This window comes from Cucumis sativus, chromosome 3 (genome assembly GCF_000004075.3).
Source record: "Cucumis sativus cultivar 9930 chromosome 3, Cucumber_9930_V3, whole genome shotgun sequence".
Classification (NCBI taxonomy): Eukaryota; Viridiplantae; Streptophyta; class Magnoliopsida; order Cucurbitales; family Cucurbitaceae; genus Cucumis; species Cucumis sativus.
The window spans coordinates 40691754-40718715 of NC_026657.2; the positions used below are offsets into that span (position 1 = coordinate 40691754).

Consider the following 26962-nt stretch of genomic DNA (forward strand, 5'->3'; position numbering starts at 1 on the left):
ATATATATATTTTTCTAATTTTCTGTTTAAAAAAACACATATATTAACCAAATATGTTATTAAAAAATACATTAAACAAATAAAAATAATAATAGTAATTGAAAGAAGTTGAAACGTAGTCTAAAAATAATAATAACAATAAATTTGCAATTCAAAATTATCCATTAAGTTTTTAAATTTAATTTGTAATCGAACCAATTCTTGTTTTTTTCCTTTTACCATAAACATGAATTTATTTTTATTCAATTATCAATGTGTGTGGCTTCAAGTGTTATTATTATTATTTTTTTTAGTAATTTTAACTTATCTCAATTATTATTATTACTCTTTTAATTTTTTTAATATATTTTTAATAATATGTTTTGTTAATATATGAGATTTTTTTAAAAAAATGGAAAATTGGAAAAAAAATATATGTATAATTTTGATTAAGAAATAATTAAATTAAATTAGAAAAATGAATTTAATAAGAAAAATTGAAGATTGAAGATTGTGATATTTAAATATATATAAAGAAAAAAATAAAAAAATAAATTAATTTAATAAAGAAAGATATTTTTAGAATTTGAATGTATAATATATATATATTATATTATATGTGAGTATGTATATATAAATAATGAGAAAAAGTGAAGTGTGTGGGACCCACGTATATAAATAATGAGAAAATTAAAAAATGTGGGGCCCAGTGTAGTATAAATATAAAAATAAGGAAAAAATATAGTATGTGGGGTCCACTGCATGGAAGTCGTGTACCCCGTCCACGACTTCACCTCAAAACACCTATTTTTGAAAATAGTTTTGCATCTACCCTATTTTTGAAATATGTTTCAAATTTTACATTATTTTTAAAAAAAATCCCAATATTATTCCATCATACTTCCATCAAAACATGTTGATAATTGCTTTTAAATAAGTAATATTTGAATAGCAATTCCTTAAGCAATTAATTTGATAATGATTTTAATAGGTAAGCCTTCGGTTTAGCTATTTATTTGTATTTGTTATAATTTTAAATTTTTTAAAATGAGGACTTTGTGCTATATATTTCTAAAAGATGTGACCTAAAATTTGATTCAAATATTGCAGCTGCACGCGACTGGGAATAAATAAATATCAAAGCCCTTTTATGATTTTTAATTTTCAATTCTTTGGATGACTTATTCCACCCCTAAATAACCATCATAAAAGGATTATTTGTAGTGTAGATTATAAACATGATCAAGTTAGTGTTCGTATTCATATAAAAAATAATAACAACAAATGATAAAAGAAAAGCCCACATGTACTCCGTCAATGGAACCGATTTTACACAATTGCGATTGATTTATAGCTTATTATATACTGGAATGAGGTTCGAAAGAATAAATTTAGTTAGAATGAATTATTTTTCAAGTTTTTATAGTCCAACATGATCAACCTTTGGATGATATTGGTTTTTGACCGATTGCAAAAGGCATGTTAAGAGAAAGAGTAGCCAATCTTTCCAATATTATTGTATTTATGCTCAAACAACTATTATCAGTTAAACGTGATTACGCCCAAAACAGGAACGTTGCGAGGGAGAGACAAAGTTATCTCTTGGGGAACGAACCATCGGAAACAGAGAAATGATGAAATTTGGAATGGAACATCATAAGAAAGATTGCAAGAAACTGAGAACCAAATTCGAGGGAAGTTTTCAAAGAAAATCTGAACTCCGTGTGATTTCATTTTATTAGTTTCTGCTTTAGCCCCCAAAAAGGCTCACAAGAAACGAAGAAAATTACAACACAACTTCACCATAATAATTTACACATATACAGGACGACAAAGGGTTTTAAAAGTTCACTTGCTTCATTCAAAAAGAGACTTGAATCCATGCATTTAGTCCCTCCTCTTCTTCTTTTTCTCCTCATTCTTCTCTACCGAGTTCCTTACCTGCACAAATAATACGACACTCATCATTTAGTATAGTAAAATCTCATACATATAGCCAATTCCTTTAAGATACTTTCGAAAGAAAGAAAAGAGAAAGCTTAAAGGTACGTGGGGCCTAAATATGAGGTTTCTAACATCATAACTCACCATAATAATGAGAAGTCGGACGAAAACACCAACGAAATCAGTGAAAAGAGTCAGGGCATGCTTCACATAGTCCATATCACCAAGATGAGCCCTCTCGATTATTTCTTGAGTATCAACTACCATGTAGCCCACAAACAGCAATAGCCCAAAGTACAACTACACAAATGGGAGAAATGATTAAATATTGAGGTCAAGCTAGCAGCACAAGTGGTGAGGATACCCACTTTCTAGTTCATGAAACGTTTGAATAATTTATATACATACCTCAAACTTGAAAAGAGCAGTAGAACCACCGAATATAGATGAAGCGAAATGCAACCAGAGTAACATGGATATCCCAGAAGAAAGTAAGCCACCCAGGTAAAGGAATTCTCTACGTCTTGCCAACATGGCTGCTGCAGAGAAACAACCAAAAGCCACAGCAGTTCCCACAAAGGCACTGACCAGAACACTGCAAACAACAGCGTTTACAAACCTCAATCTAATTGTACTATTAAAAAAACGATCATACCTTAAAAAGCATGGTTAAGCTTACAGATAAAGGTAAGCGTGATATTATATCAAGATTCAAATAGTCCTTGGATTTAAAGAGGACATATGACAGGAGGTTTAAAGTGAGAAACTTTTCTGATTTTCATGTCAAATTACTGATGAACCAAAAGCTAGGATGATAGGCAAAAGCAAATTTAAAACATTGAACCCTCAAGTTTATACAGTTCTTACGACTACTACAATTATGTAGAATATTTCAGCATCATACAAGTTTGAGGCGGGCCATGCTTTGGGGATGATTTTTGCAATTTCCCCCAAGTTCAATAATATAACATTCAAAGAACACGAAAACATCAAAATAATTACAGAAACCAAGAGCTAGATAATCCGGTTACAAAGTTACTAAAAAGGCAGAATAACAACTATACATCTCTAAAACAAAAAACAAACCAAAAAAAGAAAAAAACAAAGCGATACAACATACCTTGGATCAATCTCGATAGCCAACCCAATCAAAGGACCAATTGATGCTCCTTCAAGAAGAGCAGCCGCCATTAACATAGAAAGCCTCTTTCTCTGGTGACGAATCACAAGACATAAAGCAAAAACATCAATATTAAAAACATAAAATAAACAGACAGAGCATGGACATAAAATTCTAATTGCAAATTACATCAGTGAGAAGAAAAGAGAAGTTAAAGAAACTAACCTCTTCATAAGGAGGAGTGGCCATTAGCCATGTGATGCATCCAATACCAGCAAGTGCAGTGAGGATTCCGCCAATGTTCCACAGAATATGGAGATAAGCTCCAGCAGCAGATGCAACCAAAGCACAACCCAGAGTAAGGTAAACCTGCAGATTCGAATACATCAAAAAATTAATACTAAGTACATACATATGAAGATAGAACGATATATAGAAAAGAAAATCCACACATATCAGTAATACATGGCATGCAACAGTTGGAAAAAAAAAATGTTGCACGTAAACCATTAAAAACAAAAATGGAAGAGACTCGATGCTGAATTGCAAAACTCGTTTTGAAAATAACAATCAGCGCGTCCACGGCTTCAATAGAAGGCAAGAGAGGAACCGACCTGGTGGAGATGAGATTGAACGACGGGGGAAATCTGCCGGAAATTCTTGAGAGAATCGTAGGTCCAAGGGTTTGTAGAAGGTTGTTGAGAATCGAAGAAAGATGAAAAGGCATCCATTCCGATTTGGTTTGAAGAGATAGAGAGGAGGCGTGAAGGATGAGAAGGAACCGAAGTAAACAAAATTCGAATTTCATTGAAGGTATTTATAGAGCAGTGCAAGTAAGGTTCCAGATGATTCGGAATCACCATATTGCCCCTACTCCTTCAAGCAATTTACAATAAATGGGATTTCTTTTCGGTCTATTGATATTCAATTTTAAATTTTAACATAAGGTTTGTGAACTTTCTAGATTCATCTCCATTATTCAACAAATAAATATCAACGTAGTCAGTGTAAATAAAATCTACTTATTTTGTTGTGTATATATCTAAATCAATAATTACTTTTTTTTTCTTTTTCACATTTTTAAACCCATATATATCTAAATTTAAAAATATAAATCGAGGTCGAATTCACTAACATTTAAAATTAACATAAGAATGGTATATAAAACTACTTTTTCGATTTTTCATTTGACATGCCAATCTTAAAATGGTATAATTTATTATTGAGACGCTAAATTTCACGACGTTATATTATATTTTTCTTTCAAGAAGGAAGAAATATAGAGCTCATTTAGTGATGTCCATGATTCTTGGTTTTATATTCTTTTTTTCTTTTCCTGTTTGACAACCTTTGGGGCATGTTCTACAAAAATACCAAAAATCTAAATATCCAAAAATTTTAAAAATATAAGTATACATGTTATATGATATAATTAAAAAAAATATATGTTAAAAAATTAAGGGGAAAAACTTTGAGTTAAATAGAGTTAACATGATACAACTCAATTCTAAAGAAAAACAATACAATAGAGTTAACATGATACTCATTAATGTGTATTTCTTCCTTTTTTTTTTTTTATATTCGCATTTTGTGTTAACTCATATGCATTTTGAGTAGATGTGGATTCCTTCGATTAGATTTTGAAATATATCATGTTTTAATTCATAATAGAAATAACATCCTTCTAAGCAATTTAGCATGACAAGTCAAAATTGGGTATGTGCTTTTACTTGCACCACAAGGCACAAGAATCCATGTCTAAAAATTAGCTTTAAACCTAAAACTCACAAAATCTTGCAGTTTGAATGTTCAAATATATCAACAACCCAACAAAGGCATGTTGTTTTATTTTGTTCCAACAAACTCGCCTTTTTTTTCCTGAGGGCCTGGTGTGAACTCAGATGTTGTATCTAAGTTCCTATGTTGTAAACTTCTATGAAAATATGATACCATTTTGTTAATATTTGAGCAAATACCTTCGACTTTTTTGTTCAGACCGTGTTCTAGTGCTTCCAAAACGAAAGCGACAAGAGAAGATATCTCCGAAGAATCAATTGAATGTAGTCTCAACCAAATCAAGGAAATCATTCAGATTGATTAGCTCCTCCCCCTCCTTTGCTTTCTTCGGCACTCAAAACAATCCGAACATGGAGGAATTTTTCTACCTATGTTACTTGCTTGGAAAAGCTTGCTGGGAGGTATTTTCAAGTCTTCCACTAGTATTTGGCGAAGCTTGTTATTTTCCTCCCTAAGCTCTTGAATAAGTTTCTGATGCATTATTACCTGCACGTACAAGCAACGGAATAAGTCAAATCAACTTTACAAATCCAATGCGTTTTAGTGAAGAGGCTATAACTAACAATGTAAAATGCAGTGATAGTGAAGATTAATTGGTCTTCACGTTTCATTTCTCAAACAAATTCAAAATATTTGATCTCGCTTCAGTTGAATGTTCTAAATTGCTGTTCTCATTTTAAGTGAAAGTATTGCCCACTTCTGTGTTTTTATGTACAGATATTCCACAATCCTTTGTTATAATCTGAAGGATTATTTCCAATATTAAAATCCCACTTTCCACTATCAGATAATAAGTCATTTCCATATGCATCTCTAGAAGTTGGTTCAGTCAATTACAAAAACTTACCATTTGGAAGAGATGGTTCTCAAGCCGCAGCCGTCCAACCTACAATTCAAGAAACATCAATCAGGACTCCATGAAAAATCAGTAGTCAGTTCAACTAAATCCATAATAAAATTTATAGGGATCAAAATAAAGGGCAAGGGCTAGTGCCAAAAGAAAAATAAGATCAGCACTGCTGGTAAGATGCTCAAGCTTGCATCCTTATCATGCCATTACAAGACTAATACATGTGCAAGAGGTGTGTTTATGAGCAAAGCAAATCACACCAAACATTCATTGTTCTAATAGGAAATTCTTTCCGAGACCACATGTAAGAAAGAAAATTTGTGTTTAGAACCCAAAAGCAAAAATAAATTATCATACCTCATCCTTCAGTTCAGTATCTTCTCCTTTAAAAACAGGATTTTGCAAGAAACTGTCAATGACCTTTTCAGTTCGAGTTCCATATGATCTGCTCGATAGAGCATTTTGAAGGGTGGATCCCTTAGTGTCTAGATATGCAGACAGATCTTCTGGGGCTGTTCCAGGCACTTCTTTTGCAATTTTTCTGATACTTGCAATAGGATGTTCATTCTCTGAAGCATTTGTTATGCTGCTCGCAGATTGTAGTGATACTGGTATGGCGCCTTGACTAATTGGAAGACTAGGATTATTTTCTAATTTTGTCATCACCTTCTCCATTGCTTGCTACCAGATTTGGGCATCAAGCTTCAAACACATGTATATAAGAAGCCATAATGGAAAAATATGATGGATAAGAGGTCCAGTACCTACCATCGCAGAAGATTGAACTTGATGTAGAAATGAAGGCTTGATAGCCAGTCCTGACATTCAAAAAATGACATGTCAGTTAAACAACAGACTGAAATGAGTAAAAACTCAAAGACGACATAAATGGTAAACAGAAGATATTGTAGAACATACCAATACCAAAACCATGGCCAAAACCAACTCCACACCCAATGCCAGCTTGGATGTTCGTAGCTCCCAATTTCCTGAGCTAACATGTGACATTTAAGAGAATTTCAGTGGTTCATAATTTCAGATGGAAAATAAATAACAAAAAGTGTTGTTTAAAGAAAAATACAAGGATAAGACTCACAGAGTTATTTAAGTGCCTCGTTATGCCAGAAAACGCATCGGTTGCACCTCTTGTGGCACTCATTAATTCGTTCATGCCAGGAATTGCACCTGGAAAAATGAATGTAAATTTCATATGTTCATATACTAGTAGCACTGGCCAGCAGACATGTTCATCAATCGAGGACCAAGCAGATACCACAATTTGCACATATTCAACACGATAAGGGAAAAAATAATAATAATGAAATCAAATAAAAAATAAAGATTGAAAAATCTTATACATATCATGCAGACCAATTTAAAAGTGTCACCAAGAGTATCATCTTTACCTAGAAATCCCTTGCTGGTCAGGTTAAATCGAGAATAACAACAATTTCAATCAAGAAACTGAAAACGCACAAAGTGGAAAGTGAAAATTGTTCAAAAACCAATCAATAAGGCCATTTGATAGCTAATACAGAAAAATCAAGATAAAAAGCATCATCAAACAAGCCCTAAGCCAAACCACTCAAAATCCAACCAACAAAACATAAAAAACCATATACGCAAAGCCTAAACCCAACAACAAAAAACAGCTAAATCTGACAAAAGATCAAAACACGAGCACCAAGATGCCTAAATTCAACAAAAACAGTGTCAATCAGTATCATAAGTTACCATTGAGTTTGAATTAAAACACAGCATCAAATGGATACCTTTACTTAGTTCCACTCACAGCTAACCAGTGGTATTAATAATAATGAAATCAAATAAAAAATTGATTTTGAATGATTAAGTAGTGCTTGAAAGTGAATTTAAACCGGACAAAAGTGAGTTTAACCCATTCAAAATACATAATCTCGCTCATCTTCCTATTAGATAAAGAAGAACGTTCCAACGGACATCCCTTTTGAAAGAGCAGAACAGAAAATTTTTCATGAGAAATCTAAATGAAATGAAATGAAAGCAGAAAATAACTCTTCTCAGCAGGTTATACTTAATCCATCATTGGGAAAGAGAAAGCTAATGAAAAAAACTGGTAGAGACAAAAGAAGGTCGAGAATGGAAGAAAAAGAATTTACCCATGTTCATGGGGCGGCCAACGCCGATACCGACGCCACATCCGACGCCGAAGCCTGTAAAAATTTGACCCACCTTCAAAGTAAAGGGATTCTCTATTCGGATTCCCCGAAAATGCCCTTTCTGAGAAATCACCGTACCCTTACTTTCCGAGACACTTGTAGCTTCCATTCTTGAACAACCCTTCAATCTCTGGACTCTGCAAGTTTTCGAAGGTCTATCGGTTGGAAGACGAAAGCAAACATAGAGCTTCTCACTATCTTTAATGGGCTTGTTCAGATGGGCCTTCTAACGCTACTTTTCCCACGTTAAACCGCTCGGCCCACGATTCTTTTTGCAGTTTGGTTTAACAAAGCTACCATTTTTCCTCTGTTTTTTCCCGGGAAAATTCCGTTTTCAAGCATGACACTTCTCATTCTCCACCACTTGTTTGCTTGGCCAATCGAGTTCTTATTCTCTAATAATCTCAAGAAAACAAATCCCACTCATTTATTTCTCGATTCTTAATTTCTTGTGGGGTTTGAATAACCTGTCGTAAGATCCCAAGTTCAAGATAAGAGTTTTCATGACTATGGCTTCGTCTTCATCGTCTGTGTTCCTCAAATCGCCAACTTCGCCATCTCCAGCTCTCCATTTCCGTGGGGGAGAATTTCCCAAGAGCCAACCATGGATTCGGGGTCGACCAAGAACAAAAATTGTGGTCAAAGCTCAAACAGAGGTCAGGAGGGAAGACATAGTTATAATTGGAGGAGGGATTGCTGGTCTTGCTACTGCTCTGTCTCTTCACAGGTAGGATCTAATTTTACTAAAATCTATATAGCTTAGAGTTTAAGTGCAGATGGTTTTATTCTTGAGGCTTTGAAATTTCAGGCTTGGAGTTAGGTCATTGGTGCTTGAGCAAGCAGAATCACTTAGAACTGGTGGAACTTCATTGACCCTTTTCAAAAATGGGTGGCGTGTGTTGGATGCAATTGGAGTTGGGAATGTTCTCAGGACCCAATTTCTTGAAGTTCAAGGGTATGTTCTAGTTTTTCTTGGTGCAGATTTGTTGTATTTAATGTTCTATACATCTGTTGGTATGGAGATTAGCACATAGTTCAATAAGTGACCAAAGCAATAGTTTCAATTCAAATCATCTGGCTTTGATAAATGATACTATATTAAATTACTGTTAAGACTCTAATGTTTGAAACTGATAGATCATAGTTCATAGTACATTTAGCTAAGACTGGACTGGGTTTTGTTTTTATTTTTTTATATTTGAACAACTTCCATTAGAAAATATAAATGCAAACAGAAAAACAAGCCCACAAAAGAAGGGAGTTTTCCAAGAAAAAGGACTCCAACTATCCCAAACAATGTCTAAATAATAGTTTCAAAAGGTCTTTGAAATCAAATCCTACAAAGGAACGTGAAAGTGAACGATGGACCTAATCTGAAAAACACCCTACCATTACTTAATTGTTGATATCGTAACAAATTGTTTATATTACCAGCATTGCAGGATGGTAGTTAAGTCAGAAGAAGGAAAGCAGCTGCGCTCCTTCACGTTTAAGGACGAAGATGAGAGGTACTTGGTTTTTCTATATTTCCTGTTTTTGGAACTGAATCAGAAATTGGGTATTTGCTATACATCTTTTCCCTCCTAAGAAACGGTTTCATCATCTTAGTCTTGCTTTCACCTACAATTGTGAAGGGAATTTGAGACCACTTTAACTCTATCAACTGTTTTTCGACAGCCAAGAGGTGCGTGCCGTGGAGAGGAGAACACTGCTGGAAACTCTAGCCTCTCATCTTCCAGCAGGAACGATTCAGTTTTCCTCTAAGCTTGAAGCCATTCAGAGAACTCATCAAAATGAAGTCAAGTTGGAACTTGTGGATGGGACACAGTTAATTGCAAAGGTAATTCAAACTTCAAGAGAATTGACTTAACCTTCTAGTTGTATCCCACTTCGTGATTCTTTAGTAAATTTAATCCTATTTTTTTCACTCTGTCAAATAGATTGTCATTGGCTGCGATGGCATTCGATCTCCCGTGGCTCGATGGATGGGATTTTCAGAGCCAAAATATGTAGGGCATTGTGCTTTTCGTGGACTCGCATATTATCCCAATGGACAACCACATGAGCCAAAAGTGAACTATATCTATGGAAAAGGATTGCGAGCAGGTTATGTTCCAGTTTCTGCCACAAGAGTTTACTGGTTTATCTGCTACAATAGTTCATCTCCAGGTTTGCACTTCACATTCCCATTTCTAAAGCTGGATTCATAGCACTTTCCAGTTGTTCATAATGACAAAATTTTCGGAACCAATCAATGATATCAACTTATCTAAACTCGGACCAAACTTGGTGGTTTCTCTCATTGCAGGACCAAAGATCACAGATCCAGCTGTTTTAATGCAGCAAGCAAAAGAACTAGTCAGAAACTGGCCATCTGATCTACTGACCATCATGGATGCAACCCCAGACGACACATTGATCCGAACACCCCTCGTAGACCGATGGCTTTGGCCTGCAGTCAGCCCCCCTGCTTCATCAGGGAGAGTGGTTCTTGTTGGAGACGCCTGGCATCCAATGACTCCAAATCTAGGACAAGGAGCCTGCTGTGCATTAGAAGATGCAGTGGTTCTAGCAAGAAAGCTCACCACTGCACTCAAGTCTGAGTCAGAAACGCCTTCTGTTGAAGACGCTCTGAGATCGTATGGAACCGAAAGATGGCCTCGAGTCTTCCCGCTCACTATTCGAGCCAATGTGGTCGGATCCGCTCTGCAGTGGGCAAACCCAATTGTTTGTTCCGTGAGAAACAATGTTGTCATACCAAAACTGGTTAGGCTAGGACCTCTGCTAGAGCATACCAATTTTGAATGCGATGCCTTATGATTAAATTTACAAGTTTGTTGCCAGCATGTTACTTGATATATGATATGTATACAATTATACTTTTTTAATGGAAATAAATCTATCAATTGTTTTTAGTTTCCGTCCATCTTAGTTCTAACATGGCTTTATGACCCATAAGTTTCGTTATCTTTCATATCTTTTTGACACATGTCTTTACTACTGGTAGAGGTAAATAAAATTTGAGGCATTTTTGGGTAGCAGTGAAAAAAAATGTTTTTCGAAACAAATATTTTTTTAAAAACATTGCGTTAATAAAAAAATGGTTTAGAATTAAAACTTTGGTATGTTTTCACATTTTTCAATAGAATTTTTAAGTAGATGTCAAATACTAGTTTATTTTAAAATTAATAACTTAAAATTTTCGATCCAAACACACATTTAATTTCATAATTTATGTAGTATCATAATTCATTTATCTCATAATTCATGTAGTATCACAATTCATTTATGATTGAATGTGTGAAAATAGATTATAATTGAAAGGTGTGTGTGAAAATAGATTATAATTGAAAGGTGTGAGAAGAGTGATCATGCTTAACAAAGAGAATTAACGTAGATTTATTTTTTATCATTTTAAATAATGTCAAGATGACATACATCTTGAAATTGTAATTAGCAAAATGGGAATTAAAATATTTTGGACTCTATTGTATTTACAAACTCTCTAATGGGAATCAATTGTGAGTGCCAACATTTCCCAAAGTAATTGTTATTTTGATTATGTGGGACACACTCAATTATTAGTGGTGCTTGATGACACAAAGCATTATATAATTGAATGTGCAATTCTAAAGGTATATAACTTGCATAAACCAAAGCAATCACAAGTTGTACTCAAAACCCAAATCAGGAAGAGAAAAGAAAGATATAACAGATCCAAGCTTTCTCGGTTACGTTGATTCATCATATTCAAAAACAAGAATCTAGTGAAACAAACTAGTAGAGACAAAATGTCTACCAAGAGGAAGGCTTTGTGGATGATATTATGTTGTTAAATATATAACAGATCCAAGCTTTTCCTTTTTTCTCTAGGACATAAGAAATAACGTAAAAAAACCCAAAACATATGAAGCAAATGAGTTGAACAAGATACAAACTCATTGTAGCCTACAAAAATTGCATTACAGAAACTACTGGATATTCCCCCTTCAGGCTTTTGCCTAATTCATCTCATTAATCAGATCATTGATGTCATCTTCTCTATTACCACTATCTCCACCTTCCTTGTACGATGACTTTTTCCCTTGAAGGCAGCCCCCTCCTGGCTTTTCAAGTTCAAATGGCCATAAAAAGGAAATTACCTCCTTAAAATGAGGGCCAACATTAGCGATTTCATGCACCATATCTTCCATGCACACGATACCATGTTTCCCCAATGCCTGAAATTTACGCCATCAAATTAGTACAGTGAAACAGACTAATGACGGTAAAGTAATTAAGATGGTTTTTCCAATACCTGTTCAATAATGTTGTTATCAGTCAGAGGAACTCTTTGTTTGTCTATCTTTGCGAATCCCTTCTTATATACGAGCTCCCTCACATTTTTCAGATTAGGGTATCTGAAATTCAGCTAAAATTTCAGTACAATCATGGACAACAAAAGAGTAAAATCCAATAAAGGAGCTAATATAAGAAGTTTTATGGTTCCCATACCCATATGTCACGTATGGCTCCACCCTCTGTAGCTTCCCTAGAATACTCTCATTAGCCTTGGCAAAAACTGCGCTGAAAATTCTACTTAATCCGAGACTATATAAGATCTTCCTTGTCTTTGGATGCATGTCGTTCTTGCTGGAAAAATGTAGAAGGAATTATTGATCTCAAGAAGCTACAAAAGAAAATGGGAAGGGGATGAAAGACAATGAGAAAACACTCTTACCCCTGTATCCGAATTATAAAAATCAATTTAGATGTTGATGGCACAATAGCAGATCTTTTTCTCTTTATCCTGTGCTTCATTTTGACAAGGTCCAGTTCCTACATAACCAGGATTGTATGGAAGTAAAAAAGAGTCATAAATGCGTCGCCAGCTAGGAACTATAGGCCTGAAGTTAAATTCCACCAGAAGATATTTTCAAATGTCATTCTAACAAAACGCCTATCAAACACCTTAAAACTAAAAATACAGACACAAGATTTAACATGTCATGTCACATTCTCCTAGCGAATCCAATTAGAATAAACTAAAAACGTGATTAAGAGGAGTTGTCTGCCCAACCTGATACCTTCAGAACCAAACACATATGCTACGATTCAAAAAAATAAAAACAATAATTTGCACGTAAGAAGAATAAGTGCTGGAGATTTATATCATATAACTGAATGTATAAAAGGGTCAAAGAAAAATGCAAACTTCATCAAAATATCTACCCTTTGATATCCCAAAGGCAAACTCAAAAGGATATTACATGTGATGTGATAGATAAACAAAACACAAAAATTAAACACATATCACAATGAAATTCAAAATAGATGAGTTACCCTAGCACGATATTCTCTGACAAATTCCTCAGGTAGTTTAATAAAACCATCCTTGTTTTTCTTCGAACTAAGCTTCCTTAACTCCAACTGCTCCTTTCTTCTCAATGCCGCTGCTTCATTTACCTTTCTTTTCTTCAGTATAATCTCCGGTATATATGCAAGTGGCTTAGGATCCTCTTCTGCCATAGCCATAGTAACTCACCTATAGAAAAAAAGGTGGAAAAAAAAAAAATCAGCAAGTACTGTAGGAGACCAACTGTAGCCTATACAAGAGTGAGCATAAAAGAAGTTCCAATTTAAAGTAGTGAGCATATTCGGGGCTGTTTCAGTTATGACCCGAGTCGGGTTGGGTCAACGGGGATCGGGTCGGGGTTTTTTCCCCTCTCTCTTTTCTCTCTTCTTTCTTTCTTTCAAATGGTGATTGCAAAATAACCAATTTTAATAATGTTAGACTCTCATACACATTCATTACAATCACCATAAATAGCAAAGTACATATAATACATATACACAATTTATGTAAATTTAAAATGTAAGAAGAGAAATAGATAGAAATAAGGGGAAGGGCATGTGTATGTTTTGTTTGACCTTTGGGAGCTGCTTTGAAAGCACACTGACATATGGTATCAAATAAGGCTGCTTCATTGCTGGATAAAGATCCAAATATGAACAAAAAGAAAAGATGCAAAAATGATGAATAATAAATAAATAAGGGTTGGCCTTTGGGGGCTAACTTAATTACAAGTGTCTAAACTACAAAAACTATGGGATATGTTTCACACATTATTCCTTATATCTCAAAATGTCTTTAAGTTATACATTGGAATATTTGTAAGTATATCAATTCAATCCCTACACTTTGATAGATGAATAGATTTTAGACACTTGGTCCCAATTTCTTTTCAGAACTTTATATAAGTCTCCATTGTGAATTGAGTTAGATCCGCATCAAGTCGATACCCTTAACTACTAAATTACGCTCATCTTGGCAGGCAGGAAAGGAAGAAATACTCAATTGATTCTCATCTCAAAACTCAAAAAAATCATCATCCAAGGTAGGAGATTTAGACACACAGCCATAATCTAAATAAATCCTAAATCTCCCCTTTTCAAATCTTCCTAAGGATAACTGCAAATCTAATTTGCATTTAGACATTTCTTTAACAAATCATATCCATGGAACGTCCTAAGGCTTCAAGTTTGAATCTAATTTTGGCCCTAAACTTCACCAAAATTTAGTTTTAAACTTTTTAAGTAAAGCTTTGGTTCAATTTCTAATGTTTGCATAAAACCCAATTTCGGTCTTCGTTTTTTAAACTTTAGTATGGCATTCATTCATAAATATTCTTTAATCTTATTAAAATTATGAACAGAGGAGTAAAAATTATGAACAGAGCAACCTCACAATAGCAACCTATAAATTTATGAACAGAGCTTGAACTTGAACTTAGAACAGAAGCCCAGCTACCCAGGTTCAATTCAGGAAAAAAAAACAAAAAAAAAAACCATAATATTTACCAGCGAAGTGAAACAGGTAAAGGAAAAGATGGAAGAAGTTCGAAAATCGTATAAAAAAAAGAGGAGGAAATTTACCCGCAATTTCGATACAAGAAGAGAAAGAGAAGATCCACGATGGAACTGAGAACGGTGGAGAAAGAGATATGAAGTGAAAAAAGAAATAATAAGGAGGGGGTAGAGAACTCAGGTGCAGCGTGGAGAGGCTGGATAGCGGCGGTGCAACGGAGAAAGAAGCGCCGGCAAAGGGGAAGGGAAGGAGAGAAGGGAAGTGAATGCAAACGTCAAACCCTAATTTCACTAAAATCACCCCTTTGAGCCAAACTCTCTAAATTCAATAAAAACTTCAATAAATTAAAAGTTGAGAAATATATATATATATGATCTTTGGTTTTGTCTTTTTTATTATTATTATTTCTTTTCCTTCCTTTTTAATTAATATCATTTTGTTTTTGTTAAAAAGGAAAAATAAATAGTTTATAACAAGATATAAGTCGGGTTTGGTTGAATTGAAAGAAAAAAGAATCCCATTGTAGATCAACTCAATCCAAAAAATTTGGGTTGGATCGGTGGGTTAAATTTTTTTTTTCATCTTTTTATCATCTAAACAAATTTTTATATCATTTTTCAATATGTAAAGTGAACAAATTGACATTTAACGTGTAAGGTGATTGGATCGGGTCAACTCTGTTACAGTTGGATAATCTAGATTAATGGAGTTATTGGTTTTTTGGAACGCCTAGCCTCAATTTTAGTTTTTTGAAATTTCAATAAACAAAAATTTTAGTTTATTAATCATTTAGAATTGCTATTTCTCTATTTTTTTTTTTTTTGTGGTCAACCGTCACAAAAAAAAATGACACTAACTTAGTTCAAACTTATAATCTATGATAGTCACTCTTATGTCATAAAACAATTCACTCCAAAACTAATATGATCAAAATTATTCTGAATGAATTGATTTAAACATGTATTTCTAAAGCGGGATTTGAAATAAAAGACAACACCAAAGGAATTATAAGCCTAAGCTTTTAAATTTCATTAATGTGAGTTTTGAAGAGTATTGCAAGTCATTTTAAAGGACAAATAGTCATCTATAGATAAAAACATTCAAAGTCATTTAAATACTATTAAATGCAAATTTTAGAAAATAACTCGTAGGTACTTGAAATTTAGTTACATACTAAATTAGAAGTCCAAATGTTTTAAATAACTTCGTACGTTTTTCCATGCAGTACACATTTGACAAAATGTACACTTTTTTTTTTATGTCAGTCATGTCATCTTCCAAATTATAGGTTTTTTCTCGTGTCTGTTTTCATTCCATTCTATTCCTAGCTCATTAAACTACCATTGTATATGAATGTCAACTTAAAATTATTTATTGCTTGATGTGAATTTGTTATAGCTTTCGAGTGTGTAATGTGAAAAACTCTTAAATCTTATATGTCCTGCTTCTTATAATTGCTCATTCTATTGAGTGCTAACCATGATTCTAAAGTTGTATTCATGTCGACTGGACAAAAATCTTATAGATCGATAAATATTTGAAAAGATGGAGAATAAAAACAATATATTAATCGACGAAGATCCTTGGATTGCTTGTTAGGGGAGCGAGCTTGAAGCCTCTCGTGTTTGGGCTAATAAAGGGCCTTTGGAAAGAGTTAGTGACCATGGAGAACTTCGTAGCTTTAGATCTTGAAGACATCCTTAGTATGCCCCTACTCAAAGATCAATGAAAATAACTTAAAGATCAATCAAAATTACTTAAAGTTGAAATTTTCTTCGTCAAAATGTCCTACAACTTTACTATAACATTATGCCATCCAACTACACCTCTTCGTTAGGTTGTTAGTATGCCCCTGTATAGTTCACGATAACTCAATCTATGTGACATAACAAACAACAACCTTACTTGCCAAAAGAGAAAAAAAATGAGAAGGGACAAATATCAAGAAAATATTTAGTAAGTGATCGTTTTAGCTAGTGAGATCAGTTGTACGTTATGAACCAACATAAAATTACATATGTGTATTTGATTTATCATCATACTACATCAATTTCAAACACAATCCATGCACGAACAATGCAAAAATTGCATGACACATGAGTATCTAAAAAACAGAAGAAAATAATTGTATGTGTAAGTACTAGTAAAAGATTCATCATCACATCACATACATTAGACATGTATGATAAAATAGTTATGAACACAGAATAAATGGAATCTGTACACTAATTACATTTAAATCTAATAGAATCTTTTTTTCTTTAGATTGAGCATCTATCTCCATGTTTACTCTGTCGACATATCTCAATTTTCCATCCTCTTTTAAGCTTTAAATCCAACACATGTTCAACCTAGTAGAAGGGATTTTAGAAGCTAATTAAAAATGTGTTTCATTATTTACTAAAATCAAATTATTACTATATGAAATTAGATATCTATGAGTTGAATCATAAATACGAGTCCAACTCTAGAAAAGGAATTTAATCATATATTAGAAAAAGAGAGACTAAAATGCCTAAGTTTGTATTGTAAGATGAAAAGAAACGTCGTCGTTTGATAAAATTATAAATTTAAAAATGAAAAGAAATAGAAAGTTACAATGATAGTGTTCTCCCAAACAATATAATGAAACAAAAAGATAATAATGACAATAAAATTTAAACACAAAAAAACACGTGGCAGCCACCGTGTGTTCCCACGTCATCGGAGGTACTGGCCACCTGGGTTCACATACTTCACGACATTTTCGGGCCTTTATAAACCACGCGCCCCTCTCCCCTTCTTCTCATTTCTTCGATTTCTCCTTCTCTCTTTCTCTCTCCTCTCCGGCCACCTATCTTCCTCCGGTCAAGCTTTCGCCGGCACCTCCTCTCATCACATCGCATCGCATCCATCTCTTCTTCTATTCTTAACTTCCTCATCTAATTATAGCCATGAATCCGGAATAGTAAGCTCGATTTCTTCTTTTCGTTGTTTTCTTTTGTTTTTTTTTTTTTTACGCTTTCGTTTTTTTAGTTGAATTTTTCGATTGGAAGCCCTTGTTTTGTTGTCGTTTTTCCTGAATTGTGTTGGATCTGGTCGATGCGGAAGATGGAACTTTCTTTTTCTGGAAAAATGTTTTTGTGTTGGTTTGTTTAATTAATCGAGGATTTTTAGATTGTGATTCTGTTTTGTTATGATTTGGTTGAAATCTGGGTGATCCATTTGAGATCTCAATTTATTTGGTGACTCTTTTGATTTGATGTTTCTTTTCTGAATGGTTGAAGGTGTGTGAATGTGAATTTGGTTTATTTTTATGATCAGCTTGTAATATTTGAATTTCTGAAGAGTTCTTTAATTCGTTTGGAATTATTTTCGTCATTCTTTAAATTTAATTGCACGGTTCTATATAATATTTGAGTCCTCAAGGAATTTATTCGTTTTTCGCTGTAGGAGTTGGTAATCGAGTTGTGATATTAACTAGTTCGTTCTTCTTGTATCTACAGCGACTATTTGTTTAAGCTTCTGCTTATCGGAGACTCGGGAGTTGGAAAATCTTGTCTTCTACTGAGGTTTGCTGTAAGTTGTTAGGATCGATTCTCTCCCCATAATTATTTTTCTCCTCAACTTTTTCCGACTTTTCTTTTTATTATTTTGCTGTGTTGGCTGTTGAGATAGTTGGTGTAGCTTTAGTTAATACATATATCTTCACCATACCAAATTAGTAACTAACAATTTCTGTGGCAAATATGCCTACTTATACGCTAAAAAGTACGCGTTCTTTGTTGAGTTCCATCCACAGTTCGTCTTTTATACAAATGTGGAAACTTTTCCCAGTAGTTGACACCTCATCCATTTGTTTCCTTCCTTTTTTGTATATCCAACATAATTTCATTGTTCATTTCTTCTGAGGTGGCCATAAATATTGTTCATGCTGGATAGTGTATATATAAGTTACGCGGAATGATCTTCTAAACAACTGCTATTTGTTAATGTTATCACAACTCAATAAGTTGTTCACAGATTTATTATTATCTTTATATTTTACAGAATTATCGTTTTGTGTAATAGTAAATCCCATATGACTTTTCCATTTGGTTGAGAATTTCCAGTCACTGCTGATTGGCATTTATGATCTATTTTCGGTGGAAGGCATTTGTGGATTTGGTGTATCTGAAATTCCTTGTTCCTTAACTAATTCCTTCTGTTTTCCAAATCAGGATGATTCGTATCTGGATAGCTACATTAGCACTATTGGAGTTGACTTTGTAAGCTTCTACCACATATTTGGTTTTCTTTACTAATTACTACTACATGAATTTTCTCAGCTCTGATCCTTGAAATACATTATTACTTGTAGAAAATTCGTACTGTGGAACAGGATGGAAAGACGATTAAACTTCAAATTGTAAGTTTCAGTCTTTCAGTTCTTGCTTTAATCTAAGCCTAGAGCACTTGCTACTCAAGCTGACTTAGAATTCTAGTGTGCAAGCCTGTTATTCTTCTGTCGGTTAAATAAAATCTAGCTGTTAATCTTTGGGATGAGAGAGGGGGATGTTGAATCTAATCGAAAGCACACAATTACTCAGATTTTATTTATATTGTTTGTTTAAGAAGCTTCCAGTGGTTTTTAGTCTGTGCTGTTAATTGGTAATTTTCATCATCAACTGTAGTGGGACACTGCCGGTCAAGAACGTTTCAGAACAATTACTAGCAGCTACTACCGTGGAGCTCATGGAATAATTGTAATTCCACATTTTTGTTGCTATTCATTTTCTTTTCCTGCCCTTTTCCATCTTCTAAAAGTGAAGTTTGCCCGTACATTGTTCTGTCATGTAGGTCGTGTATGACGTTACAGATCAAGAGAGCTTCAATAATGTTAAACAATGGTTGAATGAAATAGATCGATATGCAAGCGAAAATGTGAACAAGCTTCTGGTTGGTAATAAATGTGATCTCACTGCAAATAAGGTCGTTTCTTATGAGACAGCCAAGGTAGGAATTTTACATGGGCATCTTCTATTAAAGCATGTATATGAATCTCAAGACTAAAATCCGTAACAATAATTTTCCAAAGGCTTTTGCGGATGAAATTGGGATTCCATTCATGGAAACAAGTGCTAAAAGCGCCACCAATGTGGAAGAGGCTTTCATGGCCATGGCTGCTGAAATAAAGAACAGGTATGAACACTAGCAACTGTTCCGTTTCTTCAATATAATTTTGTGGCAGTCTCTCTGTCCCTTTTACCAAGGCCAGTTGCTGACTGCCTACGAGCTTACTCTCTTTCTCGCTTTCTCTCTTTTCTATTTCCTTTTTACCACTCCTGGGGTCTTGACGACTTCTGAGTTCTACCTCCGTTCTTTACTTCAACAACAGTAGCTCCGTCGGACCTTCAGGCAGCTAGATTCCTTAGCTCGTCTCTTATTTGTTTGTCCCTGCAATGGCACAATCTTGTTCCTTTCTTTACTTGACTTGGGTTCATTTTTATAGGATGGCAACACAACCAATGAACAACGCAAGGCCACCGACAGTGAACATTCGAGGACAACCTGTGAATCAGAAATCTGGTTGCTGCTCATCTTAAAGATGGACGCCTCTTATCGAATGATTGACTGATGATGGTGGTGATGTTTGTGTATGTGGACCGTGACATGTAAAACTAGTTGTGTCTCTCTGTTGCTTTTCGTATGGAAAGATTCGTCCGTCATGATTTGCCTTTTATTCTCTGTCTTTTGTCGTCAGAACTTTGTTAACTCTTCCATTCTTTCCAATATATTTGTTTCTGGATCTCAACATTATTCAGCTGTAAAATTTAGATATCAATGAACAGTAGAGTATTTGCTTCATTTTCTTTATTATTCATTCATCCATTCACAATAATATATATCTCAATTCTTATTTCTATTTCTATTTCCATTTCATTTTAGTATTGTTTTATATTTTCAGACTTCAGACTTCCATTAGATGATGTTCACTTCCATTAGATGATGTTCCACTTTCTTTCCCTCATATTGGTGTAACTTCAATGGTGGAAGCAACGTATTAAGAATGGAATTATATGATGACTTTTAGTGGAAAGATGCTGTGGAAAGATGATGATCAATGGTCATCATCTTATCATCTACCTCAGCTAGCACCAGTGGAAAGCCCATATTTTTTTTTAGTGTTCAAATCCTACAAATCGTTAGGGATAATTGGAATAAGGCTGTAGCATCAACCTCACTCTTTATAGGCTTAAAGCTTTTGGGTGCAAATAAATTTACATCCCATTGAGGACTTCTTAGAGAAGTTTTTTTCTCCTTCAGAAACAATCTGATCACAAATCACTGTTTCTCATAGGTGAGTTTAGCTCATCACTACTCACGTTTGGAGGAGTCTACTTCTACCCGAATTAAAGTATTTATAAATCATCTAAAGTCCCACGACTAACTTTTAACAAAAGTTTATTAAAAAAATATATTCCGTTGCCGGGACTTGAACCCGGGTCTTTCGGGTGAGAGCCGAATATCCTAACCAACTAGACTACAACGGAATTGATGTATGAAATTAATATTCCTTTATAATTTAGTTCAATAATAATTTTTTGTAGCAACTTCTATTAATCAAATTGGCAAAACCATTACAATATTTATTGATATTTTATCAATCGTATCACTTATCTAAAACTGGTAAAATTGCTAATAATAGTGTTTTAACTAAAAGTGCAACAACATGGTATTTTTCCATCTGGGCCTCCCACCGCACATCTTCCATTTTCAAATCTTCTTCGAATGCATGAATTTTGACATTGTTCGTTTTCATAAGGGGAAGTGCTCGAGCAAATTGTAGAACAAACTATCGGCTGTGAATGTGCTACCTTCGCTTCCTCCTCCACATCTACATTAAACCAGAAAAAAATAATAATTAGATTTTCATCAAAATGAATGCATCAAACAATTGTTTTTTTCTTTCTTACTTGAGTAAACACAAAGGGAAAACAAAAGCATGGCAGTAAAATAGATGAAGAAAAACTTGTGCATATTCATCTTTTGATCATAACCCATTGTAATAATTTCTTAATGAACCTCAATATGATTTTAGATTTTGACTGAAAATATTTCCTTTATATAATACTCTGTCATTCAATATAGATAAATGCATGCATATCGTTATCTTTACATGTAAGGAATGCAAATTAAATATAATATATTAACGTATGGCATGTGCATATAAATATAATAAATATCTCATTCTTTACTTTTTCTTTTCTTATTTATAATGCATACGTTGTTTTATATTTAATTTATTTACTTATTCATTATGTGTCATAAATGAATAAGTAAATATAGTCTTTATTAGTAGGGATAATCATGATTTTGTACAAAATTAGGGATGGAAAATTAATCTAACCGGTTTATACTATGGAAAACTGACTAGGGATGTTGAGCAGATCAGTTTGGTTTTGTTGCCAGTTTTTTATTTCCTTAATGGCCCATTCAGCTTGTCAACCTATCTTTACTACTTCAAGTATATATATTACATTTTTTTTATATAATATTTATATTCTTTTAGGTTTGGTTGATTTTGAGTAACAACCAAGTCGGTTTTCGTCGATGTTTCAAAACCTTTAAATTAAGTCGACCATCGACCCCATTTTTAATAAAATTGACCATCGAGTGTCTATTCGGTTGATTTCGATCGTTCGGATCAATTTTTTGGATGTCAATTAGGATGGAATGTAATCTTTCAAGTTCGTGTTTGGACTGTGCATTTGAACTTTGCTTCGCAATATCAAATCCATTCTTTTCTCATAGTTTTCAACTCAATATTCCTTTTTAAAAAGCTAAGATAATTACATTTGATAGTAATTTTAGAAATAATAATTAAGTATATAGCAACATGAGCAAAAACAGCCAAACCTATAAGTGAAAGACTTTTATCATCGATAGAATGATCTATGAGTGATAGACTTTTACATATTTTGTTATATTTTCAATTATTTTTTAAACTACCGATATATATGCTAATATTTTGAATCTAATCCCTTTATTTGCAACTTGGCGCTCAAACTTATAGTCCACCATACTTTTGGGCCCTTCTAATCCCCATCTCGAATTCTTGATAGATACTTTTCTTTTCCTAAGCGATTCCAAATACTTTTCGAATGTGGATGCTAATCACCCCTATCTATCTATTACTTTATGATGGAATGTAATCTTTGCATTTCATTCTCTTCTGTTCAGACCTTTAGAAAAATTTAGATTTTCTAGTAATTTTGACAAACTCAAATTTGTTAAAAGAAATAACCATATTTTTCAAAGTAGTTGAAGTGACAAAAATTTAAAATATTTAATTTCAGAACCTAGTAAAATTAAAATATCAAATTATTGAACAAATTAACTAGAGGAGGGTAGGATAAAAATCTATTGCTTTTCAAAATAAAAGTAAACTGTAAATAAAAATGATCTAGAAAAAGAAAGAAAATGAAAATGAATTATATTTGCATGATAAAGAATAATCTTGAAGACAAATTATACACCTTCTAAAATAACATACATTTAATTTACCTACTTATTTAATCTGTAGTTTATTTTAAGTAATGGACTATAATAATAAAGTCCCAAACGCCACCAGCTAAGAGTTTTGAAATGGTCGTGAGGCATTAACAAGCTTAGCTCTTCGAGTTTTCGCATCCACCTCAACTCGAAGACCAAGTTCAGCAATCTCTGGCACATGTGCAGAACCTTGAACTTCCAATTCAGATACTAACCTCTGATTTTCTAAGTTCCCTTCCAATAAGTTCCTCACAGCCCATATGCCCCATTCCCTCAAAAAGGGATTGTTTTTATCAGCAACACACTGTTGTAATAGCACAAACACTCCATTCTTCTGTCTAATGTCATCTTGTACATGCTTCCTTCTATATAAACAGTTTGCAATGACAGCAACAATATCTCTTCGAAACCCTTTGTATGGGCACGGTTTTACTGCGTTTGGAAGACTTGTTCCATCTTCTTCATTCTCTACTTGTTGGAGTGCTTTCTTTAGTATGGCTGGAGGTTCGATATCATGGAGAATGCTTAAAAGCAAATCAATGAGTCCAAGAGAGAGAAGCACATCAACTGCATCCTCGTAGACGTCTTTATCACCTTTATTGCTATCTTGTGCACAAATATCTCTTAAAATAGTGAGTGAGTACCCAACAACATCTCCTGCAATTCTGCCTGTTGGGAGACCAGACTTAGATACCGGGGTAGAATCGATGATAGAAATGGAGCTCTGAAATATTCTATACACACACGAAGCAAAATCCTTGGGAACAACAATATCTCCGATTTGCTCATTCAATATCTCTGATATGACTGTCAAAAGATATGCTTGTTCTGACGAAAAGGAAATGTCTCTAGATTCGGCTATATTGCTATCTTTATAAGTATCAATAGGGCGTAATCCAGAGAAAAGCATAGGAAAATAAAGTTCTTCTAAGCAGATTCTTGAAAGGAGTAACTTCACCCAATCTTCGACAAAACCAACTGTAAAAACACCAAATTGGAGTGTGGAAACAAATGATGATATCAAAGATAGATAAAAAGAAGCGATAGAACATAAGTTAAAGCAAACTTAATAGTTTACCTGAAGATACAGTCCTCACAATCTCTTCAATAATAGGCAACCCCAAGTCACCGCAAAGTGATGCAACCAGTTCAGAGTGTCCACTACATAGGTTGTAGATGATCATACACAAAGGATCAGAAATCTCACAAAATGGAAGACGAGCAAGTAAAAGAAAGTTGTCAGGGAACAATTCATGCCAAATTGCTTGTTGATGCTCTTCTCCAGCTAGTGATACATTTGCTAGAACCTGTAGTCCTAGTCTAATGGTCACACGATCAGGATCATTAATCAGCATAGCATCCTGCAAAATTTTCGAAACAACTCTAACTCCATTTTGCTCAATGAAAATGTTCTGATTTCTAATTTCTCCAGCACATAGGTTTCTTAGGAGCTTCAAGGATGACAATAGAAGCACATCACCAGAAGTGTAAATGAGACACTGAATCAGCTCTAGCACACAAGGAAGGATATTCTGAGAAGCCAAATTTGATCGACCCTCAGAACTTCTGGAAGCTTCAATAAGGGTTTCTAAGGATGCTTCTAGGGTGTTAGAGCTTGATGCGAGGAACAATTGTTGACTAATTCTTTCAGGTATGGACAGTTCAAATGGTGACGAATTCTTCATTTGCAGACAGAACTACTCGGTAGGTCACAAAACAAGGTTGCTTTTGGATAAGAAAGGTTGAGAAATTCCTGTAAAAATCTGAAATTCAAGAGCAGGAAACAATGATTAACTACCTCAGAACACGAGACTAGTAGAATAAATAAACAAAAAGAACTTAGTATCTGTTAGAGAACTTCTTCGATTAGTTATACAAAAGCTACACAATGAATTCAATAAAAAAAAAAAATTAAAAATTAAAAATTGCTTACAAACATGTGCTGTATAGAAAAATTCACTTGGTGCATTTACAATTCGAACTCGAAGACTATACAGAATAACCCTATAAATGGTTTTGTGAAAGAATGTGTATGGAAAGGAAAAAAATAAAATGAAAGAGCGAAAATGGGGGGAACTGAAAAAAAAGAGGTAAACTGGAGGAAATTAAAAATCCTAAAAGTTTCATATTTTTACACAGAGGTCTGAAAGAGGAAGAAGAAACATCAAAATTTTCCCAAAAGAGCTGGGAGAAGGAGGAGTTTCCAAATTGATGAAGGAAAAATAAAAATGGATGAGATTTGATTTTGTGACTGCTGGGGGGACAAGAAGCGGAGAAGTGAATGAGAGGGAGAGAGGCAGAGGAGAAATAGAATTTCGAAAGAAAAGAAATAAGGAAGGGGTAGAGAACTCACCGGCAGCGTCAAGCAGGTGGAAATCGTTGGTGGAACGGAGAAGGAAGCGCCGGAAAGGGAAAAGTGGGAGTGAGAAGGGACGTTAAACCCTAATTTCCCCTTTGAGCCAAAACTCTGTTACATACATATCTACATACTTCCATGTATTTTCAATCAAACCAAAGTATTTACAAAATTGAGAAATTCTAAAAGTTTATGATTCTTCAAAGTAGTGAATGTAATACAAAGAGTGAAACTCCCAATTGATTAATTGATTATTTGATTAATTGATTAATTGATTAACTTGATATTGTTACGTTAAAATTGAAATTCAAAACAATATGTTTGACGTCTTAACGTTAGAGAATTAATCACTAATGTCAATTAAATATAGTTTTCAATTAATTAATTATACATGTTGATGTTATATATATTTATGAAAGTAATTTAATATACGACAGTTTCTCATTTCTATAGCCATAAATGAATACATATAACTCATAGAATTTCACCAAACATTGAGCACTCATCTTCAAATTAGCAACAAAAGCTAAAAAAAGAAAGTTGTAAGCATCCAAAATTGTGTGTTGAAAAGATGGTGAAAAATGTGAAGCAATTGATGGGATTCCTTTGGGTGATTATTTCAATAGTGATGCTACAGACATGCTCTGCTCTTCCATTTCAGCAATGGTCAGTCAAGGTAGTTAACAGCATGAAACATGGTGGACCTCTCTATCTTCGTTGTCAGTCTGCAGACAACGATTTAGGAGTTCATAACTTACGACCTGGACAAAATTTCTTTTGGAAATTTAGAGAGAATATTTCATCAACCACAATGTTTTGGTGTTACATGCGTAGCAAATATGGTTTTATTGCTAGGGAAGTATTTTGGACAAATAACTTTTATTCATGGATTTCATATAGATGCGGTCGTAACAAGGATTGTGTTTGGTCAGTCAGAGACGATGGAACCTATTTGCAAGATGATGCTGACAATGGTGTTTTTATGCATATGGATGAATGGAATGAGCTCCCAAGTTCTCATCACGAATGAAAGTATTCATTATATCCATCTATTTCAGTTAATAAAATCAATGTACTGAGTACACGTAACTGCACTTGTTTTTTTTAATAGTTTATGTTTTCTAATAAATGTACACTATTGGTGACCATTCTAAACTGTTTTTTCCTTTAGTCTAATTTGTTCGCTTTTCCATTTTTTTGTATATCTCATCTAAATCTAAATTTGGTTATAAATTCATAGCAACCAACTTGACATAGTGCAATGGTATGGGGTATCATACTCTCAATTCTCAAATGCTAAAAGGTTAGTGATATGTGCGAGAAGATGAGTCAGATTATAATATAGATTTTCTTAGAC

The 26962-nt window shown here is 33.9% G+C and overlaps 6 protein-coding genes, 1 long non-coding RNA gene and 1 other non-coding gene across 11 annotated transcripts; 2 read left to right on the forward strand and 6 right to left on the reverse strand.

Annotated features, from left to right (window-relative positions):
- Window positions 1–1678: 1678 nt before the first annotated feature.
- Window positions 1679–3850, reverse strand: LOC101210045 (bax inhibitor 1). The gene is made up of 6 exons (XM_004148312.3): window positions 3658–3850; window positions 3269–3412; window positions 3044–3135; window positions 2332–2518; window positions 2068–2223; window positions 1679–1920 (listed from the first exon to the last, which is right to left on the reverse strand). Exons 1-6 carry the CDS (start codon window positions 3772–3774, stop codon window positions 1867–1869), a joined length of 750 nt encoding a protein of 249 aa, XP_004148360.1. The 5' UTR covers window positions 3775–3850; the 3' UTR covers window positions 1679–1866.
- Window positions 3851–4676: 826 nt separating this feature from the next.
- LOC101209798 lies at window positions 4677–8108 on the reverse strand. 3 transcript variants are annotated; one of them, XM_011654391.2, is made up of 7 exons: window positions 7829–8108; window positions 6787–6875; window positions 6609–6679; window positions 6459–6508; window positions 6048–6367; window positions 5688–5726; window positions 4677–5326 (listed from the first exon to the last, which is right to left on the reverse strand). In XM_011654391.2, the coding sequence occupies exons 1-7, from the start codon at window positions 7995–7997 to the stop codon at window positions 5141–5143; spliced, it is 924 nt and encodes a 307-aa protein (XP_011652693.1). In that variant the 5' UTR covers window positions 7998–8108; the 3' UTR covers window positions 4677–5140. The 3 variants fall into 3 exon arrangements, with proteins under 3 accessions (XP_011652693.1, XP_004148359.1, XP_011652692.1); XM_004148311.3 differs by having other exon boundaries at window positions 6048–6371; window positions 6609–6684; XM_011654390.2 differs by having other exon boundaries at window positions 6455–6508; window positions 6609–6684.
- A 143-nt stretch (window positions 8109–8251) lies between these two features.
- Window positions 8252–10808, forward strand: LOC101209554 (monooxygenase 3). Of its 2 annotated transcripts, XM_004148310.3 has the most exons (6): window positions 8252–8615; window positions 8697–8843; window positions 9331–9396; window positions 9566–9728; window positions 9829–10057; window positions 10197–10808. In XM_004148310.3, exons 1-6 carry the CDS (start codon window positions 8392–8394, stop codon window positions 10706–10708), a joined length of 1341 nt encoding a protein of 446 aa, XP_004148358.3. In that variant the 5' UTR covers window positions 8252–8391; the 3' UTR covers window positions 10709–10808. The 2 variants fall into 2 exon arrangements, with proteins under 2 accessions (XP_004148358.3, XP_031738588.1); XM_031882728.1 differs by lacking the exon at window positions 8252–8615 and having other exon boundaries at window positions 9323–9396.
- Window positions 10809–11593: 785 nt separating this feature from the next.
- Window positions 11594–15076, reverse strand: LOC101215064 (60S ribosomal protein L7-1). The gene is made up of 6 exons (XM_031883493.1): window positions 14804–15076; window positions 13211–13412; window positions 12609–12706; window positions 12383–12520; window positions 12186–12288; window positions 11594–12108 (listed from the first exon to the last, which is right to left on the reverse strand). The coding sequence occupies exons 2-6, from the start codon at window positions 13400–13402 to the stop codon at window positions 11890–11892; spliced, it is 750 nt and encodes a 249-aa protein (XP_031739353.1). The 5' UTR covers window positions 13403–13412; window positions 14804–15076; the 3' UTR covers window positions 11594–11889.
- Window positions 15077–17503: 2427 nt separating this feature from the next.
- On the forward strand, window positions 17504–20570 carry LOC101209061 (ras-related protein RABD2c). Its single transcript, XM_004148308.3, has 8 exons — window positions 17504–17682; window positions 18221–18293; window positions 18935–18982; window positions 19075–19122; window positions 19388–19459; window positions 19554–19709; window positions 19792–19895; window positions 20206–20570. Exons 1-8 carry the CDS (start codon window positions 17669–17671, stop codon window positions 20297–20299), a joined length of 609 nt encoding a protein of 202 aa, XP_004148356.1. The 5' UTR covers window positions 17504–17668; the 3' UTR covers window positions 20300–20570.
- Window positions 20571–20968: 398 nt separating this feature from the next.
- On the reverse strand, window positions 20969–21779 carry LOC116402934. Its single transcript, XR_004215620.1, has 2 exons — window positions 21671–21779; window positions 20969–21591 (listed from the first exon to the last, which is right to left on the reverse strand). It is a non-coding gene; the product is annotated as an uncharacterized LOC116402934 (long non-coding RNA).
- On the reverse strand, window positions 21175–21247 carry TRNAE-CUC. Its single transcript has one exon. It is a non-coding gene; the product is annotated as a tRNA-Glu (tRNA).
- Window positions 21780–23167: 1388 nt separating the features above from the next.
- LOC101208818 (ataxin-10 homolog) lies at window positions 23168–25761 on the reverse strand. The gene is made up of 3 exons (XM_011654393.2): window positions 25603–25761; window positions 24328–25012; window positions 23168–24227 (listed from the first exon to the last, which is right to left on the reverse strand). Exons 2-3 carry the CDS (start codon window positions 24932–24934, stop codon window positions 23329–23331), a joined length of 1506 nt encoding a protein of 501 aa, XP_011652695.1. The 5' UTR covers window positions 24935–25012; window positions 25603–25761; the 3' UTR covers window positions 23168–23328.
- Between the last annotated feature and the right edge of the window lie 1201 nt (window positions 25762–26962).

Excerpts from the sequence above, each read along its gene's own strand:
- LOC101210045 (XM_004148312.3), bottom strand. The coding sequence starts at position 3,774 with ATGGATGCCTTTTCATCTTTCTTCGATTCTCAACAACCTTCTACAAAC. Across the intron at positions 3,136-3,268 it reads CCACTCCTCCTTATGAAGAG|AGAAAGAGGCTTTCTATGTT; the intron begins GTTAGTTTCTTT and ends ATTCGTCACCAG. Across the intron at positions 1,921-2,067 it reads TCCGACTTCTCATTATTATG|GTAAGGAACTCGGTAGAGAA; the intron begins GTGAGTTATGAT and ends TTATTTGTGCAG.
- LOC101209798 (XM_004148311.3), bottom strand. The coding sequence starts at position 7,997 with ATGGAAGCTACAAGTGTCTCGGAAAGTAAGGGTACGGTGATTTCTCAG. Across the intron at positions 6,876-7,828 it reads TGGCCGCCCCATGAACATGG|GTGCAATTCCTGGCATGAAC; the intron begins GTAAATTCTTTT and ends TCATTTTTCCAG. Across the intron at positions 5,727-6,047 it reads ATACTGAACTGAAGGATGAG|GTTGGACGGCTGCGGCTTGA; the intron begins GTATGATAATTT and ends CTTGAATTGTAG.
- LOC101209554 (XM_004148310.3), top strand. The coding sequence starts at position 8,392 with ATGACTATGGCTTCGTCTTCATCGTCTGTGTTCCTCAAATCGCCAACT. Across the intron at positions 8,616-8,696 it reads ACTGCTCTGTCTCTTCACAG|GCTTGGAGTTAGGTCATTGG; the intron begins GTAGGATCTAAT and ends TTGAAATTTCAG. Across the intron at positions 9,397-9,565 it reads TTTAAGGACGAAGATGAGAG|CCAAGAGGTGCGTGCCGTGG; the intron begins GTACTTGGTTTT and ends GTTTTTCGACAG.
- LOC101215064 (XM_031883493.1), bottom strand. The coding sequence starts at position 13,402 with ATGGCTATGGCAGAAGAGGATCCTAAGCCACTTGCATATATACCGGAG. Across the intron at positions 12,521-12,608 it reads TTTATAATTCGGATACAGGG|CAAGAACGACATGCATCCAA; the intron begins GTAAGAGTGTTT and ends ACATTTTTCCAG. Across the intron at positions 12,289-12,382 it reads GAGCCATACGTGACATATGG|ATACCCTAATCTGAAAAATG; the intron begins GTATGGGAACCA and ends GCTGAATTTCAG.
- LOC101209061 (XM_004148308.3), top strand. Across the intron at positions 18,294-18,934 it reads GTCTTCTACTGAGGTTTGCT|GATGATTCGTATCTGGATAG; the intron begins GTAAGTTGTTAG and ends TTTCCAAATCAG. Across the intron at positions 19,896-20,205 it reads GCTGCTGAAATAAAGAACAG|GATGGCAACACAACCAATGA; the intron begins GTATGAACACTA and ends TCATTTTTATAG.
- LOC101208818 (XM_011654393.2), bottom strand. The coding sequence starts at position 24,934 with ATGAAGAATTCGTCACCATTTGAACTGTCCATACCTGAAAGAATTAGT. Across the intron at positions 24,228-24,327 it reads TGTGAGGACTGTATCTTCAG|TTGGTTTTGTCGAAGATTGG; the intron begins GTAAACTATTAA and ends GTGTTTTTACAG.